This window comes from Lolium perenne, chromosome 4, assembly GCF_019359855.2.
Source record: "Lolium perenne isolate Kyuss_39 chromosome 4, Kyuss_2.0, whole genome shotgun sequence".
NCBI classification, from domain to species: Eukaryota; Viridiplantae; Streptophyta; class Magnoliopsida; order Poales; family Poaceae; genus Lolium; species Lolium perenne.
Genome location: NC_067247.2, coordinates 289,383,322 through 289,402,386, shown reverse-complemented (window position 1 = coordinate 289,402,386; position 19,065 = coordinate 289,383,322). Strand labels below are relative to the sequence as shown.

At 44.5% G+C, this 19,065-nt stretch overlaps 3 protein-coding genes and 1 long non-coding RNA gene across 4 annotated transcripts; 2 read left to right on the top strand and 2 right to left on the bottom strand.

Moving 5' to 3' along the window:
• Positions 1-689: 689 nt before the first annotated feature.
• On the bottom strand, positions 690-5,408 carry LOC127295730 (uncharacterized). Its single transcript, XM_051325717.2, has 11 exons — positions 4,778-5,408; positions 4,618-4,701; positions 4,393-4,529; positions 4,192-4,289; positions 3,616-3,704; positions 3,326-3,419; positions 3,073-3,236; positions 2,916-2,986; positions 2,608-2,722; positions 1,827-2,030; positions 690-1,111 (listed from the first exon to the last, which is right to left on the bottom strand). Exons 1-10 carry the CDS (start codon positions 5,384-5,386, stop codon positions 1,863-1,865), a joined length of 1,629 nt encoding a protein of 542 aa, XP_051181677.1. The 5' UTR covers positions 5,387-5,408; the 3' UTR covers positions 690-1,111; positions 1,827-1,862.
• Positions 5,409-5,593: 185 nt separating this feature from the next.
• LOC127347706 (uncharacterized) lies at positions 5,594-11,933 on the top strand. The gene is made up of 12 exons (XM_051373867.1): positions 5,594-5,620; positions 5,705-5,820; positions 6,087-6,241; positions 6,983-7,071; positions 7,190-7,724; positions 7,941-8,108; positions 8,498-8,667; positions 8,806-8,885; positions 8,986-9,094; positions 10,120-10,234; positions 11,651-11,715; positions 11,799-11,933. The coding sequence occupies exons 1-12, from the start codon at positions 5,594-5,596 to the stop codon at positions 11,931-11,933; spliced, it is 1,764 nt and encodes a 587-aa protein (XP_051229827.1).
• A 622-nt stretch (positions 11,934-12,555) lies between these two features.
• Positions 12,556-13,461, top strand: LOC127295728 (pathogenesis-related protein 1). Its single transcript, XM_051325715.2, has 2 exons — positions 12,556-12,843; positions 12,926-13,461. Exons 1-2 carry the CDS (start codon positions 12,657-12,659, stop codon positions 13,219-13,221), a joined length of 483 nt encoding a protein of 160 aa, XP_051181675.1. The 5' UTR covers positions 12,556-12,656; the 3' UTR covers positions 13,222-13,461.
• Positions 13,462-16,591: 3,130 nt separating this feature from the next.
• LOC127295729 (uncharacterized) lies at positions 16,592-17,688 on the bottom strand. Its single transcript, XR_007848062.2, has 2 exons — positions 17,307-17,688; positions 16,592-17,204 (listed from the first exon to the last, which is right to left on the bottom strand). It is a non-coding gene; the product is annotated as an uncharacterized lncRNA (long non-coding RNA).
• Positions 17,689-19,065: the final 1,377 nt, after the last annotated feature.

Below are 19,065 nucleotides of genomic sequence, written 5' to 3'. Positions count from 1 at the left end.
GGCCACTTGCCTCGCCAGGGACCATGCCTTCTCGCCACGCACGGCACATGTCCACGGCAAAAAACAATGATGATCGGCCGCTGGATCCGAGCCGAGCCGCTCGCCGTCGTCTTTCCAGCTGATGGATACTTGCCGTGCCTCGCCTGCACGCCAAATGCAGTAGCCGGCCAGCCACGGTGTACCGCCATCATCTTGCGCCTTAAAGCGGGCAGAACTTCCAAACTCGCCGGCCGTGGAATCGGCAACATGGTTTCATAGACACGTCGCTTCGTGCTGACGGCGACCAGCGACGGCGGTTTCGGTGCCGAGTTTCTTCCCATCCCTCCATGTTTTTCCGGAAAAGGCAACGCTGGTTTGTCGTCTAGAGGATGTTTCCCCTTTCCAGAAGGCAGAAAATCTGACCTGACCAGCTTGGTCGTGCAAGCGACGCCTATGAACAGACGTGCAGGCATGAACACAAACCAACGTGCTGCTAACAGGAAGTATTAAGCATTGTTCATGGCTGCACTCTCACCGATCGTCGAGGAAATAAAAAGCACATGGACACTGGCCGCACAATCTGAGCATCATTTTGACCAGCGTTCCAGCGAGCTCCCCCAATGGTGAGCAAGGCAGAAAGTCTCCTCGTTTGCATAACAAACTCACTCCAACACAATGACTACTACACTAAGATAAATATGAAAAACGTATGGACCAAAATTTGAACTGATAAAATAATGGAGATTAGACTCTTTACATGTATATAGAGCATATACCAGAAGAATAACAGAAAAACTTTGGATCTTCCTAACTTGAACATAAACTCGAAAAACTGACAAAGACATTCCATATAAAAAGAGCAAAAGAGTCTCAAGGAAAAAAACACATTACTAAACTAATGTTGCTGAACAACTAGTACTTGTCTGGTTCTAATGGGTCACAGTGGCCAAACCGACCAGAGCCAATGCAGCGAGCATCAGATCATTCGGAGTTTTGGGACCACAGCGTTATGCTGGCTCATTAAGATCTGGAAACATCAAAGGCCCATTATGAAATCTCTGCTAGTAGGTAAGCCTAAGCTATCTCGCTTGGAACACATGTCTTCAACTTGAGATGCACATGGATGATGTCCCTGGTAAGACAAGACAGCGTTCAACAGGTTACTAGGAGTCATTATCTTCAGCACAGTGCAGATTATCACAGCCCAAAGCTACATCTTCTACTAAATGCATGCTTTACTCCCCCCTATATGATATACAAGGTACATTTGCCAGGCAGAGGGAAAAGCAGAGCTATTCACCAAATAGTGCTTTCTGATTTAACTATTCTCTAAAACGCGTATAGACCAAACCAATGGTGGCCAGTAATTAGCAAAATACTTGCAGAAACAAAACTGAAAACTGTAAGCAACATCACGGAAAATCTGTAGCTTTTGAATAATGGTGCCACTTACACGACTGATATTGTTCGGTGTTCACATTGGTTATTTTGACTCGTCATTTTAACTAAGTAAAACTTTGTTATATACAGTCCAGGGCACGCATCATCAAGCAGTAGTGAAGACTACAGACATTGGAGGCACAGCTAACTACTGGTACTCTGCTTGGAATATAAGAAAGTTCACGCCACTTGGAACATCCTATTCCAAAATTTTCTCATACTAGGTGCATCCACTAAACTTGTACTGCAATACAGTATAAGTTTACCTCTGATGCTGTATACACCAATGAAACACGCGGAACTTTGCTTATCAATGCATCACATGTGCTATTAACCATATAATTGGATTTGAGGGCTTCAGCAGTTGCTAGAGCATAACAAGAAATTAAATGGAGCAAGTTACAAACCTGAAGCAGTGAAGAACAGACATTACGTAAACATTACTAATGCCGTGAGGGTGCTGTAGGGTATAACTGAACCCATGCAAATTCTTCCTTGTAGCTAATGTTTTGGTCACATGATCCTTGACACGTGTACACAACAATTGTAGCCCAATCAAGAGAGTCTGGTTCATTTTTCACACCAAAGAAATACAGCAACTGTGGCATTATCTGGAGATACAGTGTACAGAGTGTAAGCATATGTAATCACATGAGAGTGTGTATGTAGTAGGCACACGAGGGAGAGAAATGTAATGATAAGCATACTGCGGTTGAAAGGAATACTTAACATAACATAAGTCTACCAGAATTAATTTCATTTACAACATTGCTTGAAGCAGGGAATGAATTGCTTCCTGGGCAGTTACATGCAAGACAATATAAGCAGAAATCAACAGTAACTGACAGGCATAAACCATACATTATATCATGTCCCATCTTGATCTAGTAGCATAAACAATTAAACAGCTAATAGTGCTAGGAACATTAATTGAATTCCGTATTTTAAATTGATGGTAATAATGGCTCATACACAAAGTATTTGCCCGGTGGACATTTTACAGAGCAGAGAGACATTTCCTCAGTTCATTATTTGTGTGTCCGTGTTGTTGCCTATTGACTATAACTGTTATGATGGGACATTACCACAGCAAAGCTAGGGTTCTTGAGTTTATTATTTTTGGATATGCAGCATTGGCTATCACTGTTGCATCAGAAATGTAATTTGGTCCATAGAATATTGACGAACCTGAAATTCATAGCATAGTGGACCTTTACAGTAGCCACATGAAGGGATATCAGCATTGGATGGGCGACCAGCTGACAAAGCCCACAAAGGCTTTGCATTTGGTTCTCGACAATATCTGTGTAGTTTAGACAAGTTACTCAATTCCCAATACAATAGTTGTTGAGGATAACTATGAAAGAGAGCTGAAACGAACTCAATTACGAAGTGATGGGAACAATGTTTGAAACCACTCCCATTTTCCGAAGCAAGCAAAATGAAACTAAATAGATCACTAAACATAGGATATACTTCATGCAAGTGATGCCTACCTCAATATTTGCTTTGGTTCTCTTGAGATCCGTTCTTCAAAATGTGCCCAACACTGGTTGTCAGCATCAGCCTACACAAAATGGCAGTGAATAAGCAAATCATCTGGCTTACCATGCTAGCAAATGTATAAAAGAGAGAGAATGTACAGTTCAAAACCTCAAATTGATCCATCCACGATTGCATCAAATCATCTGGTTTACTATGTTTTTGCATCACCAACGACTTTGAGTTGCTTTCATCTCCATCACAGCTATCAGAATCCGAATCAGCTTCATAGTCAATTGTTATCTTATATTCTGGCCAGGAAGCCCTAGCAGGAACTGCAAATAGATAGGAACTGTAAGAAATAAAAGACACAATTCAATAGTTACAAGCATATATATAGCATTGCCCATTCAAATACGATCACCTTTCCCTACAGCTGGCATTACAGAACTTGAAGCTTCGGAAGAATTGATCATCTGTAGGCAATCGTTTTTATGACCAGAGCGCCAATGCAGTGCCTGATAAATAGTGATGTAGAATTGCTCAACCAAAATAGGCTTGGTCACCAAAAGAATATTTAGGGTGTCTTGTCCAAGGCAGACAAAATTGTATCGGAAGACCTTTTATTTTTACAAAATGGTAGGATCTAGGCACAAAGTCGCAAATTAAACAAACTAAGAGACCAATAGGATGGGTAAAACGAAATAAGAATACCTGATGCTTCTCAGAACAGTAGCGTGATTTCTTGCAGCTACCACATATTTTATCACCTTTCCATGTACCACACCAATGACAAAGAGCAGCTGGCAACACACAGTCGATTAAATGGAGGAAATGATATAATTTACATGGAGTATGACCAACATAAACAGGTTTCTGACTGACAGCAAGCGACAATTGTTGCCTATAAATGTTGTGCATCAATAAACTAAATTAATCAGCATCTAGCAAACCCCACCCAACTTAGTCTCAGCAGCCGGCACATCGGCAGTTCAATTTTTGTAAGAATACTTTAGAAGCAAGGTTGCTGATATGTGGAGAAACCAGCATAAACAAGTGAACTTCAAGATTTCAGCATATTCAAGAGATGATCCAGGAAATCGTAGGTCATATATCAAGAAAGTATTTATGTAATAGCTAGAGAAAGTGAAAGAGATTTGCTGGGAATAAGCATATTTTCCTCCAGGATAACAGTTAATTACAAAAAGCATAAAATGTCGTGATATCATTCACAACTTATTAAGCATGGAAACTCTAAGATACCATACAACAGAAGAAAAGGAAAGCTACCTCCTGCACATAGTGGCTTGTCAGAGTTATTGTGTTTGGGAGGTTCACTTGAGTAAAAGGCATTGCTCCGGGGCAGCTGGCACCGGAAAACCTTCACACTGCAATCCACCCAGGCAAGTCAAAATCAGCAAAACGTTTTTGAGCTCTGCTGTAAAAGTCTAAATAAACAACAGCACAGCAGCCACGAGGAGTTTGCTTCACCTTCTACGAGGATTGCCCTGCTTGCGCGTCCACTGCTCGTGCTGGTCTCGGTGCAAGCACTCCATCGACGGGCACATGAACATGAACAGGGTGCGGTGAAACGTCGCCGCCTCATTGTCCCCAATCGGAGCATAAATCTACAGAGGATCCAACCAAATATTAAATCAAGTTGTCACCCAAACAACAAGTACAGTTGCTAGCACTAGGCACAGAGGGAGGCGACACCTGGAGGACGAAGTGCAGGGGCTCGCCGCAGAAGCCGCAGCAGGAGGTGTTCCCCGACGGCAAGTTCACGGGATCCAACCAGGCCTGCATGAAATTCGCAGAACCTCACATTTAAGGGCAGTCAGTTGATATTTTAACAATCGTGTGGTATCGCACGCACCGGGATGCCGCCGGCCTTGCTGGGGAAGAGGTGCCGGAGGAGGAGGCCCGGGCGCTTCGGCTCCTCCAACAGACCGAGCATGACTTCCGCCTCCTCTTCCTCGTCGTCATCGTCGTAGTCCTCGGCGGCGGCGGGCAGGGGCTGGTGGGGCAGTTCGGGCTCGTCGTCTTCTTCTTCGTCGTCCAGGGAGGTGATGCGGAGGCCGCGTAGCTTGTCGGCGCTGGGCTCCATCTCCGGCGGCGGCGCGGGTTGGACGAGGCGGGCGCGGCGCGGCGCGGCGCGGCAGAATGGCTTTTCTGGGGCTCGCGGGTTGCGAAACGGTTGCTGCTCTGGGCTTGAAAACCCTAGCCCGTCTCGGTCCGGCTCAGCCGCGCTCGAGTCCAGATAGATACAACCAGAGACGAGCGCGCGACCTGGCTCGAACCAAAACCCTCGCCCGCCGCGCCGCCGCCGCCGCATAAACCCTTCTCCTCCTGCCCTCCCGCCGCCGCGGCGACCACCCGCCAACTCGCGGGCCATGGCGCCCGCCCTAGCCACCATCCGCGACCTCCTCACCTCCTTCAGCCCCGCCTCCGACTTCCTCGCCCTCTCCTCCGGCGACGGCCGCATCAAGGTGCGGAACCACACGCTGCCTATCCATCCACCCCGAACCAACCCCGTTCCCGCTTCCACGTTAACCCCTATGATTCGCCTCTGCCGCAGGTATGGGACGCCGCGCGCGGCCACCTGCAGACGGAGTTCGCGGACATCCCGGCGGTGGAGGCCGGCGCGCTCGCGGAGGCGAAGCGCGGCCACCTCGCCCTCGACTACACGTGCATGAAGTGGGTGCAGCTCTCCAGCAAGGTGAGGACACGCGCCCCCATTTCCCGACCTGTTACCGCCCGGCGCTGTGCGCGCTTCTGACGTGTTTGTGTTTTCGCCTAGCAGAAGAAGCGGAAGGCTGGGAGCTCGCTGCTTGTGCTTGGGACCGGCAGCGGGGATGTCCTCGCGCTTGATGTCGCCGCGGGGCAGTGGAAGTGGCGGATCAGCGACTGCCATCCTGGGTATGGCTGCTGTTTTGGTGCATTTGTCTCTCTGGCTACTAGGAGGGGAACCTCGCGGTTCATTTGTGGAAACCGCATTTTAGTAGTATGATATCTTCGTAGTACCATTCCATAGTACCATTCCAATGACGAAAATCCTGAAATAATTTCCCGAGCCCATACCCGCAGCTGTAGTTTCGGCTCTTGTTTTGCTATTTCCCTCCAGGGTTAGTTTCTGCAGAGCTTGAGCTCGGAAGTGTTCATTTGTATTGGTTGTACATGTTCAGGGGTGTGACAGCAGTAGCATACTCGAGGCTTGGGCGGACGGTGTACACAGCAGGCGCTGATGGCATGGTCTGTAAGATTGACCCCTCAGATGGGTCTGTTGCAGGGAAATTTAAATCTTCCTCCAAGGCAATATCTGCGTTGGCGGTGTCATCAGGTATGTCAGTGGTGAAACCAGGCTTCTTGTTTTTTTTTTTCTTCTATTTCCACTTTTTTGTTTCACTATTATTTGATTTGCTGAATTATGCACATGCTGCCTTTTCATCTGTGATATGGATGTTTCGCATTTACTTGTGTGGTTTCTTCTTGAGTCAATTCTCAACTGTAGTTTAACTGCTCTTACGGATCCTAACAACAGTTTAATAGTTGACTGATCACAGTGACCTTTATAGTCAACGAATAGATAAGCTTCATTGACCATGTTTTATCCATCTTATCATGTTGGCACCCTCAAGGTGTTTACTAAGCCGTGGCCTAGAATCTCTACTCTAAATGCATCTTCACAGTTCTTTTTCTGAAAATACAATGGTAATGCTCTATTCGAAGTATAGATGGAAATCTAACACAAGTCTTACCTACCACACACATGGATCCAATAAAGAAAGTCCTGCTACCTTCATTTGCTTGTATATAATCCTTTCTTTTGGTGAAGTTAGAGCTTAAAATCTGTATCCATTGCTTAATACGATATATGCACAAATGTATGCTTTTTTTTAATTATCATATGTATCCTTTTATTGAAGGGTCTTGTAGGATCTTATATTTGTCTATATGGTATATTTCCTATGTTGAAATGAAGTATGCCTATTCATTTGGTTTTGCTTGTATCTGCTTCATACCAATAAATTTCCATTCTGGTTCAAAGAAATGAAATGCGCTATGTATTTGATCTTATCAGATGGAAAGGTTTTAGCAACAGCAGCTGGTCAGTTGAGGACATTTGATGCTTCTGACAACAAGAAGATCCAAAAATTCTCTGGGCATCCGGTGAGTGTGTCTTGTATGCCCTCATCTACCGTGTTCCTCTTCTGAACCTTGTCATGATTTCGATTGCATTTTTTCCCTAAATGCTCACCTGTTGCTTTTGGCTGCATGACCATTTTAGGTTGCTGTGAAAACCATGATTTTTAGTGACAACGGTGAATATGTTCTGTCATCTGGAGTTGGGGAACGTTATGTTGCCATTTGGAGGTTGGGCGGTGGTAAAACTCAGAGCTCAAGCTGCATACTCTCTATGGAACACCCAGCAATCTTTGTGGACTGCAAGTGTTCAGGTATTAATGCCAATAATGGAGAAATACATGTGTTGGCTATCTCTGAGGTTGGTATCTGCTATTTCTGGTCTGGGAATAGCATGGACGACCTGCGCAACAAGAAGCCAACTAAGATTGCTTTGTCCGAGTCTTCTCTTTCAAGAACAAAGCAGGATTCCACAATATTTGCCGCAAAACTTCAAGGAATAGATGGACCTAATTCTACGCATGTACTTCTTGCATATGGATCTGTGGTGAAACCATCGTTCGATAAGCTTTTGGTTTGTTATGGTAAGGATATTAATTTGGGTGTATCTGAAGATGGAGTCCTCTTGCCTACAATTCAACCCACCATGGCCCAGAAAGGTCAATATGCTAAAACGAAAGGTATTCTACTTGTGTTCATTAACTATGCTGGTAAATTTAAACTTGTATGTTGTTTATTTATATATGAATATCCTAATGGCCCAACCGGCCAAACCCTGTTTAGAACAGGGGATTCTGGTAGGAATTCCTTAGAGAAATGGTTGTCTGCCTTCATTTGAGAAGACTCAAAGGTTATCGATGGTGAATCTTGGTCTGAATCTTGTTTGCTTTTGGTAGGAACTATCACTGCTCTAGACCGGGCGAATGCAGAAGATGCCATCCTTCCTCTTCCGAAACTTCATACACAAGAAAAGAAAAGGAAACATGGTGTAACAAAACCGAGTAGTGACAAGCTTGCGATTGATAGTGACCTTGGAACCACAGCAAGATTAACAGAGAAAAGAGGTAAATTATCTCTTGCCGTGTCTTCTCCTTTTCTACCAGTGATGAAATGTTGCTAATATTTGTTCCCTGTAATTGGAGTCTGCAGCAATCAACTGCAGGGGAATAACCTGCTGTTATTCACATGAAATGATGTACACCATCTGTTCCTAAATATAAGACGTTTTGGGAGTTAATTTAAACTCCCAATACATCTTATATTTAGGAACGGATGGACTAGCAACTAATTCTATGACAATGAGTCATACAGGGCTATATGTTGCATTATTTTTGGTTTAACTATTTTTGAGGAAGACACAGAATACTGTTAGTGCTTGCTATATTTACTTTCAAATATTTGTTATTTTCAGAATTTTCTAGCGCAACCACTTAACTCTATTTTCCTTATTTAGTTCCTGTGCAAAGAATTGAAGATGACAGCATATGCATCGAAGACATGCTTAGGGAGTGTGGTGTCATTGATCAGAGCATTGAGCGCGATCCTGACATGGCAACTAAAATCTTGTCAGATCTGTTTGGTCGCAGCGGCATACCAATTGACGCTAATTTACCCAGCAAGAAGGTTTGTGATAACTCAGTTTCAGTTTATAGTTTTAGCACTGTTTGCATCTTTACCATGTATAAGTGCAGCTGTCAAAGTTAATTCATTGATGTAAAGGGAGGGGTGTTCTTACTATTTTGATATTGTTCTGTTCAACAGATTCGAGCACATCTAAGATCTTTGAAGCCTGGAGATGCTTGCAAACTTCTAGAGAATCTTGTATCTGCATGGAAATCAAGGTGCTTATAAATCTACACCTATGTCTTTCACCACTGTCCATTTGCATGCAATGTACAACTGTGTATCATCTGTTGATTGCTTATATGTTTCTCTCCACAGATCTGGCAGTGCCGAGCTTGTTTTGCGGTGGATATACTGCTTATTGGTTATTCATGGTCGTTTTATCTCCTCAGAGAAACCAAAAAAACTAATTAGCAACCTTGAGAAGGTATTATTTCTTGTTACCACTTACCAGTACTACCTGTTTGTTTCTGTTATTGGATCTGTTGATCATTCGAAACATAATCCCTCGAACAAAAGAGAAGTGATATTGTCTAGATATGTAGCTAGGTATGTTAAAATGATGACTAAACTTGTTCTATATTTTTGGGACGTTTCCAAATATACTCCATCTGTCCTAAAATAACTTGCTCAACTTTTCTAGATACAGATGTATCTATAACTAAAACGAGTCTATATACTTTCGTATGTAGACAAAGTTGAGCAAGTTATTTTGGGACGGAGGGATTATTAAATTTCTGGGACGTTTTCAAATATATGGTTACAAAATTTAGTGCTTCAGATAGCATCTTTATGACTGCCAAAGATTAAGTGCCATTTTTTTTCCCTGAATCCAGTACTAAAATGGTGTTCGAGGGTTGTGCTATACTGCTATTAGCAACTGCTTCTATCCGTTTGATATAAGATGATGCACAATGGGGATCACATATTTAAGAATGGGAGTTGGTTCCTGTTTAACCAGTGGTTCTGTAAGCTGGACCTAAAAAGGAGCTCATTGGGTTTTTGGTTCAGCCCCTAAATTGCAATAGGTTATTTGGGTTTGCTCCATTTTTACCTAAGTGGTGTGAACCTTAATAACCAATGGCTGACCATTTCTAGCCCTAATAACTAAATAGGTAACCCATTTTACCATTTGCACGAAATGGTTAATTAGGTTAGACTACAGAACAAAAATGGTTAACCTAATCCCATCGTGACAAATATTTCAAACTTAAGACTCTAACAAACCTGGCCCTGTCATACAAAAGTATAACGAAATGCAAGAATCTGAGTATCAGTGGCCACCGCATGATGTTCAGAAGGTCCATGACTTAAAGTTATTGTAGTTTCACAGTAACCTCTTCTATAAGGCACATCAATGGCAGTGAGCTGAGACATTGATATGGGGCACGGATACAGCAATTTCCAGAAACAGCATTACAGGGTATGCTGGTGTTGTTGCTGACTGGCTAGGGAGTGGAGAGTGGGGGCGAATGGCATCTGGGGCAGTGGCAATGTGGCATGATAGGCAGACAAGCTTCTGCTGGTTCTAGTGGGACTGGGACTGGGACTGGAACTGGGACTGATCGCACATCTTAAATGATTATGTCTTTACATGCTGGATGCTGCATTTTTATAAAATATATACTCTCGCCCTAAGTCAGCAACATCTCAACAAGACAACAACGACACAAACCGACAGCAGGCTAGATAGACAGCAAACAGCAACAACAGAAAACCAGCAAGAAAATTGAATACAGCAACAACAGAAAACCAGCAAGAAAATTAAATAGCAAGCAGCCAAGCAAACCCTAGGTGGAAAGAACAGCAAGCAGCGGCACAAGCCAAGACTGCAAGTCTGCAAGAACGCAGACCAGCAGATGAGTGGGAGAAGGAGGGAGGGGAGAGAAGAGGGTGTGGACTGGGTATGCTTGCTGCTGGAATGAGAGGAGATTTGGTGGCGATGAGTGAACACAGACCAGCAGGCGAGTGGGAGGAGGGAGGGGCGAGAAGAGTGTGTGAACTGGGTATGCTTGCTGCTGGGATTAGAGGAGATTTAGTGGCGATGAGTACAGGAGGTGCACCAGCGGTGCACTCACTCGAGCATTGACTGGAGTGGCACGTCTGCCCATGCGCCATTGCTTTTTATGGTTTGCCTCTCAACAATTCGGCCTTACTGGGCTCCCTCGTGTCCTTATTATGTTTGTATCACCACTGTGTTGGCATTGCTTCCCTTTTTTGGGTAAAAAAATATCAGTGCTGTGTTCGTATGTACGTGGATGCGGCCAACTCTGCTGTATCAGTTCTTTCTATGTGAGTACAAGTACATGGTGAGAACTCACCTTTGTTGAGTACATGCAAACTCAGGACCTGAACCTTCTGATTATTGTGAAGAGGATTCACTTGCCAAAATTATGTTGTGGCTAATGTTGTTAGAGAGTACACTGTCTGGAAGGTGAAACACTTAATTGTGCTGATGATAGTTTGTCCTAGACTGATTTGGAAAGATATGGATTTCATTTGGTATCCCAAGTTGTATCTGCACTTGCGGTCAGTTGTAGGTTCGCTGCACAGTATTATTGAGCAAATACGAGTTAAGGCCTCAAGGTTTAAAGGAGTGAGCGTAGTGTATAGATTTGGGTGATATGCAGAAGCAGAAATGCAATATCAGTGCCTAACCATAATTTTCGTGGGCATAATGAACTATTTTATTTATATCTCATGATTGATCTGAGTAAGCTCCCAACTAATTGATTTAACTTGTCATGCCAAACATGATGTGGCCTTTGGCTGCTGGATGTTTGGTGGTGAATTCGCCAAAAAATACAACCTGCATTGGCATGCCCAGTTTGATCAGGACAACCAAATTGGGCCCGTTGATGCTTGCAAATTGATGCTACAACTGCAAGCCCACAAGCCAGTCTCCAATCATGTAAATTTGAAAATAAGCCAAAGAAAACAAAATGTAGAACTGACCATTCTTTTGTGCTTCAGATGTGTGCAGAGAGATATGCGGCAACTGAGGATTTACTGAAGCTTTCTGGTCGTCTTCGGCTGATAATCGCTCAGGTTTTGATCAATTTATAAGGTTGAAAATAAGCCTATAGTCGCTCCAGTTAATGTTAAATAATCATGTGTTTCACTTTGCCCAGGTCGACAAGGATGCGAAAGATGTATCAGTGAAGAAGCAGGATTCTTTCTCAGCCCTGTCTGATGAGGAGGAAGAAGAAATTGATGAATTGGTGTATGGCGAAGACTTGGAAAACAGTGACGAAGATGCTGAATAGAGTCACCACCCGTAGCATTTGGTGCTCTTGCTAAGTCTTATTGTAGTTTTTAGCCTTCTTGCCGGAGTCGAGTTTGTAAAAACTAAGCAACGCCTGAAATGTTGCGAAGAATTTTGACAAAGGAGGTAGCATCTGGATCGCACTATATAATTGTGTATCTGTTCCCTTGCAATTTCCTTTCTCTGGCACCAAGTGTCTGATCTGAATCTCATTACGTGGTTTGCCTACAAGAAACTTGGTAAAGCTAAATCAAGTTATGCAAGTATGCTAGCTAAGCTTTGACTAGCAACACCAACCGTGACTAGCAACTCTATCCCCTTGCTTTGGTCAGGAGTCGGTCATCATTCCCCTTTTATCATTCTCGAACATTTTGCACACGCGGACTTTGCTGCCAATTTGAACAAATCTTCGCCTTTAGCTAAAAAAAAATATATCTTAAAAAAAGTTTGAGCTTTAGGACCTGTCCTTCCAGACCCATCAATGAGAAAAGCTTAGTCGACAGACAGAGCCATCTACTTTCGAGAAACTAGGCCCGGTTTGACTCACCACGCCCACAAATTCCACAATGGCCAGCCAAGCTTCACCAACCCCGGCTTTCGAGCCCTATTTAGAGCGCTCACTTCTCCGCTCTCCAGGCAACCAAGCAGCAGCTGCACTACAACACATTTCAGCTCATATCACTTGCACCAGCCGGTCATAAACTCATAGTAGATCACCGCAGCAATGGCCTCTACCAACAGCTGGACACTCGAGATTGAGTCGCCGGTGGCCGCGCAGCGCCTGTTCCGTGCCGGCGTCATGGACTGGCACACCCTGGCTCCCAAGCTTGCACCCCACATCGTGGTCAGCGCCCACCCTGTCGAGGGAGAAGGCAGCATCGGCAGCGTCAGGCAGTTCAACTTCACCTCAGGTTAGTACACGTACGCGCCACACACGTACACTCATGTCACCTCAGGCAAGAGCAGTAGCATAACAGGCTGTTGATGTTGCAGCCATGCCCTTTAGCTTCATGAAGGAGAGGCTCGACTTCGTGGACGCAGACAAGTGTGAGAGCAAGTCAACCCTCATCGAGGGTGGCGGCATCGGCACGGCGGTTGAGACAGCCACGTCGCACATCAAGGTGGAGACAACGGCTAGCGGTGGGAGTGTGGTGAAGGTGGAATCGACTTACAAGCTGCTGCCGGGAGTGGAAGAGAAGGATGAGATAACCAAGGCCAAGGACTCCGTCACCAACATCTTTAAAGGCGCCGAGGCCTATCTCGTCGCCAACCCGGATGCCTACAACTAAATCACTTCATTCAGTGGGAGAAATATTTATACAATAATGCGGCGTTCCTTATATGTGCGAGTGTTTTTCTTTCCATCCAAATAAAAAGCTGCCCTCAAGGTGGCGAGAGATCACCAGGCAGGATGTGTGAACCTAAGAAGTGTGCCATGGAAAGTTGTGATTTGAGAGTGTATACCTTTTTGTTGTTTTTGCTATGTATTTACATCTTCGTTTTGCAAGTGAATAAAAGTTATTCAAGAAGTGGTGCTCTGTTTTGGAATGGGAAGTCAGTATGTATTCTGCAACTTCTTCATTTGAAATCATCTTGGGGAATGATTCTTCCACATTACAAAATAATACAATGGTTCCCATGCTAAAATAGGTGGAGATGATCATATATTAAGTCCACATATAATCTTACATAACACGACAAAATGGAAACAAAACACAAAGAAACAACATTGAACGCATATAGCCAAAAATAAGTTAAATTGGCTAGATATATGTGAGAATTTATTGAAGGCAAGAACAAGAGGTGCCGTATGATGCGTTTGGTACATATCTACTGATGATGAAGCGAACTCAATGACAACCTAAAAGATAATAACAGCATGGGTGGCGGTCGGATCGTAGATATGTCTCGCTGCACAATGTAACATAGGAACAAAAGCATGAGTGTACAATCCGTGAGTGGGTGCTCTCATTTTTCTATAGGTATGTCCATAGCATTTCCCGATCTCCGCGTATGTTTATTGTTTAGGCATAGCAAGCCCAAAACCTGGGTAAAGGAGAAGAGATGTGATATATGGTTGACAAGCCAACATAAAAACACAACATTCCTATGAATGAAACCCAACAAAATCTCTTAGTGACACGCCATATCGGAACCCGGTACGGTGTTAAATGAGAAAGTGCCGATACATCACCCATTTGGTGGTACATGAGCAATGGTCTTCACGTTTTAGTTGGCGGATGCTAAGGGTTAGGAAGCTAGTCAAGGAAAATAGGAGGATGAGTAGTTGGAATGCAGGGCCTTTAACAACGAAGCTATAGAGTTTGTTGATGTTGTTATTAGAGGCGTACAATTTTTTTTTGCCCAAGACTAAAGGAGAGTTTCAAAAGGCGAGGAAGTAGAGAATGTCAGCTTCAAGCTTTGGTACTCAGACTTACCTTGAAATAGGAACTGTCATATGCATCGTGATAGATAAGATCCGTAAGAATGAGGTAGCGGATGTCCAGAGACAACATGATAGGATTATCCTAGTCAAACTAGCTGTTGAAAATCTGGTTGTGGAAGTTATTAGTGTTGATACCCTACAAGGAGACCTCAACATTAGAATGATCACATATTCGCAAAAAAAACATTAGAATGATCACGAGATAATTCTGGTAGGACTTAGAGCGGATGGTTAGACAAATGAGAAGCTCTTCATTGAAGGGGATCTCAGTAGTCATGTGGGTGCAACTAACAAGGTGTTTGAGAGGGGGGGGGGGGGGGGGGGTGCATGTCTCGGTATGGAGATGGAAACCAAGAGTGTAAGAACATTTACAATTTGCAATAGAGTACGACCTGTTGTTAGCTAACACCTTCTTGAGGAAAAAGATATTTCATTTAGTGACCTTTAGTTGGATCCAACACTCTGACCAGACTAATTTTTTTCCTTACTAGGAGAATGGATATGCAGACTTGTTTAGATAGTAAAGTGATACCTATGGAGTATGTTGTGGCACAACATAATCTTGCATTGTCCAATTTACAATTTCACACACATGTTTAACGGGACAAATTTATTAAGGTGCCAAACTCACATGAAGTGGTGGAAATTCAAATGGGAAACACAAAATACCTTTAAATACATGATGCTCACGGAAGGGCCATGAGATGACGAGGGTGATGTGGATCGCAAGTCCCTGAAAATGAAACTTACATTTGGAAGGTAGCTAGAGAGGTGTTTGTGGTGACTAAAGGTAAGTTGTACACGCCTTATACACATGGTGGTGCAATGAGGAAGTTCAAAATGCTATCAAGGAGAAGGAGAGCTACAAGAGTTGGCATCATGGTGGAGGGACAAGAGACATGGAGAAGTAAAAGGAGGCCAAGAAGAAAGCCAGACGGCCCGTGAGTGAAGCAAAGGTGCATACCAACGATGTGCTATATCATCCGCTGAGCAAAAGGAAGGCAAAAAATCACGGGACGAAGACAACTCCTACGGGCTCGTTGCCTACTAATCTAGTTATCTAGTTCACCGGAGCCTATCAACCTCGCTAAGCTAGACACATCCACTCTTGCACTGTCATCTCTAAGCTCTGACAAGGTGGATGGCTTTGCTTTTAAGTACAAGCCTGTGATCTATCATGAGGTCGTAAATGATATTTGTGACCTCTACTGTTAGTAGCAGAGAAGAGGAGGGCGAGAGACAACAAAGAGAATAGAGGTGGAGAATGCTTGGTGGAAGCAGAGTAAAGGCGAGGTCTGTTTACGAGCTAGCCGAGGACGGCTTGGTGACAGAGCAACATATGAGAGAGGAAGGGAGGGAGGGAGAGAGAGAAGAGCACATGTGTGCCTCAATGCCTGGCCGATTCAGATCGTTCCGGTAGATTGAATCATTTGCCTTGACAATATATGCACACGTAGTTCCATATTTGCATTGGGTTAAAAATATTGAATTCTAACATAAAAGAGTTATTTGTAGTTTTTACCCCTAAGTTTGACATTCTTGCGATTATTTCACTTAATAGAATTTATCCCTAATTATCCCTTCAGCAACTTTTTTGCCAGATTTTACACATTCTAATCTAAAGATGTTTGAGGGTTCTAACAGTGATTCACCGTCGTCATGAACACGTGGTGCCATGCACAGCAGATGGTTAAACTAGCTCCAACTTGGCCCACCACATGGTCTCGATGATCGTTATCCACCGGCCCGAACACAAGCACGTTTTTTGAAGGGAGCAGATCTTGCAAGACTGTTCGCTATATAAGGGTAAATTTCATGAAATAATTCTAGATGAGGTAATTAGTGCGAGAATATAAAATTTTAATGGGAAAAACTGAAATTCACTTCAAATTAAATACTGAGTCCTACTGCACTAAACTTGTATTCAGTCATTCAGTGGCTTACCTATAGAAAAAACACGAGAGTACGTGAGTCAGTATTTCAGTTTGTTTCTTCGTTCTGACCGGTGATTCAGGATCGTCATGGCCTCATGCCCTCATGGCACCATGAGAAACAGATGGTTGAATGAGGTGATTAGTGTAAAATTATTAAGTTTACAGGCATAGCTGAAATTCAATTACATTAGAAAACATACCGAGTCCTACGGCACCAAACATATATTCCGTGTCAGAAAACTACACAAGGCCGTAGTGCAACTACGCAATTGTGCTATGTTTCGAATCAATTCAGTAGTTCAGTCTGGTTTCTTCTTTCAAACCACACCGACAACAAATATTGGGTGTTTCTTTTATTAAGACATCCATTCTTCTCCTCATTTTTCTCTTCTCATTTACCCACGTGATGGTGATGCCGATTTGATAACATATTCGTCCCTTTTCTCTATAGATTAACGTGTGCCTCCAGACCAGCAATGCCCAACAATGAACAATCATAAAAGCATAGCCGACCGAGGGGGCCATATCCATTATGGAAAAAAACTCGATGCGCACTTTGGCGCCTCGCGCCCTCACCGGTCACCGGCCGGCCGGTCTCCACTTACCAGACCCATACGGCCAAGTTTCACTAACTCCGGCTTTCGAGCCCTATTCTCACTTCTCCGCAGTCCAGGCAACCAAGGAGCTCCTGCACTGCAATACCTTTCAGCTCGTCACTTGCACCAGCCGGTCATAAACTCAGAGTAGATCACTGCAGCAATGGCCTCCACCAACAGCTGGACCGTCGAGATCGAGTCGCCGGTGGCCGCACAGCGCCTGTTCCGCGCCGGCGTCATGGACTGGCACACCCAAGCCCCCAAGCTTGCTCCCCACATCGTTGCCACCGCCCACCCTATCGAGGGAGAAGGCAACATCGGGAGCGTCAGGCAGTTCAACTTCACGTCAGGTACACGCACAACACATTTAGTGATGTACACTCATTTCACATCGTCACCTAAGGCCAAAGCAGTAGCATAACACGCCGTTGATCTTGCAGCCATGCCCTTTAGCTTCATGAAGGAGAAGCTCGACTTTGTGGACGCGGACAAGTGTGAGTGCAAGTCGACTCTCATCGAGGGTGGCGGCATCGGCACGGCGATTGAGACAGCCACGTCGCACATCAAGGTGGAGACAACCGCCAGCGGTGGGAGCGTGACTTACAAGCTGTTGCCAGGAGTGGAAGTCAAGGACAAGATCACCAAGGCCAAGGACTCCGTCACCAATATCTTCAAGGGCGCCGAGGCACTACTAGGAAAAGGGCAATTAGTGGCGCACTAGTGGTGCGCCACTGTTATCACGCCACTGCTAAGTTTTAGTAGTGGCGCATTAGTGGTGCGCCACAACTACCCTAAGTAACAGTGGCGCACTACGTGGTGCGCCATTGACAAGTCCAATGATGCGCCACTATTACTCCACAGGGGTGCGCCACTGTTGTTCTGCAGCAGTGCGCCACTACTGTATGGTGTAGGTGCGCCACTGCTACCTCCTGGGGTGCGCCACTGTTATGGCGTTCTGGTGCGCTATTGCTGCTTGTTCAAGTGCGCCACTGCAGTCTCTCAGACGTGCGCCATTGCTGCCTGTTCAAGTGCGCCACTGCAGTCTCTCAGACGTGCGCCATTGCTGGCAGCTGCGGTGCGCCACTGCTACTTTCGAAAGGGGATCAGAGAGTAGTGCGCCACAAGGTCCAAACTAGTGCGCCACTGCTACTTACTGGTCGTGCGCCACTGATGGTCCTCTAGTACGCCACTGCTAGTATTTTGTTTTTATTTTTTGTATTTCTGGCAGGTATTTGTACATGTTGTATAGCACAGTATAACAACATAGATACAGAAATATATAACACATATATACAACAGCACAATATACCAATACACAGTCCTTCACATAGGCTCCATGATTCACAAGATTTCAAATATTAGACAAGTGTTACGGGGTTACAAGTCACAAATGAGCTAGTGGTTACACAAGGTCGATCATCTAAACTAGCATCACTAGCATCACATAGAAGAGAGCTAGAGTCACTACTAGCACCGTCCCGATGAAAGTGGTCTTCATCCGGTTCCTCCTCCGCTCCGTCCTCTCTCCCGCCAGATAGCGTGCGTATCTGTCTTCGGCCTCCGCTCTAGTGGTGTACCCTTTGTAGCTGTTACCGCTAAAACGGTGAACCTGTCTCCGACACTCCTCCCAGTCGTTGTAGACTCCGGGAACCTTGCCCTTGTACACGACATACCACGTCATATCTGCACATATATGAACAAGCCAAAGAAACATTAGTGCACGCTCATAGATGTTTGCAACGAATAAGAGCAAACTCAAAAACGATCCAAGTAGTATGAACTAAAAGGCATGCCTCATACATTGTTGGTCGAAACAAATATGAACATTCCGGGATGGCGTCAGTGAGGCCAGGTAGGATGCACAAGAGATTGATATTTGTGTCATCGCACCAGGCTCACTGGCATCACCCCGGAGTGTACAGTTGACCAAATATTCTAATCATCGGCACTAAAATGGAAGAAAGAGCCTCATACATTGCTGGTCCAAACAAATATTAACATTTAGGGAAGGTGTTAGCGAGACCAAGTAGGATGCACAAGAGATTGATATTTGTGTCATCACACCAGGCTCGCTGACGCCTCCCCCAAGTGTAGTGACCACAAAATTTAATCATCGGCACTAAAATGGAAGAATGGCCAATGCAATTAAGAAGTGCC

Bases quoted from the DNA above. Each gene is read 5' to 3' on its own strand.
- LOC127295728 (XM_051325715.2), top strand. From the start codon at position 12,657: ATGGCCTCTACCAACAGCTGGACACTCGAGATTGAGTCGCCGGTGGCC. The intron at 12,844-12,925 runs GTTAGTACACGT...TTGATGTTGCAG, and splicing joins GCAGTTCAACTTCACCTCAG to CCATGCCCTTTAGCTTCATG.
- LOC127347706 (XM_051373867.1), top strand. From the start codon at position 5,594: ATGAAGTGGGTGCAGCTCTCCAGCAAG. The intron at 9,095-10,119 runs GTATTATTTCTT...CTGACTGGCTAG, and splicing joins TAATTAGCAACCTTGAGAAG to GGAGTGGAGAGTGGGGGCGA. The intron at 11,716-11,798 runs GTTTTGATCAAT...CACTTTGCCCAG, and splicing joins TTCGGCTGATAATCGCTCAG to GTCGACAAGGATGCGAAAGA.
- LOC127295730 (XM_051325717.2), bottom strand. From the start codon at position 5,386: ATGCGGCCGTCGCCGGAGGAGAGGGCGAGGAAGTCGGAGGCGGGGCTG. The intron at 4,530-4,617 runs GTGTCGCCTCCC...GATCCTCTGTAG, and splicing joins CCCTGCACTTCGTCCTCCAG to ATTTATGCTCCGATTGGGGA. The intron at 2,723-2,915 runs GTAGGCATCACT...TAAACTACACAG, and splicing joins GAACCAAAGCAAATATTGAG to ATATTGTCGAGAACCAAATG.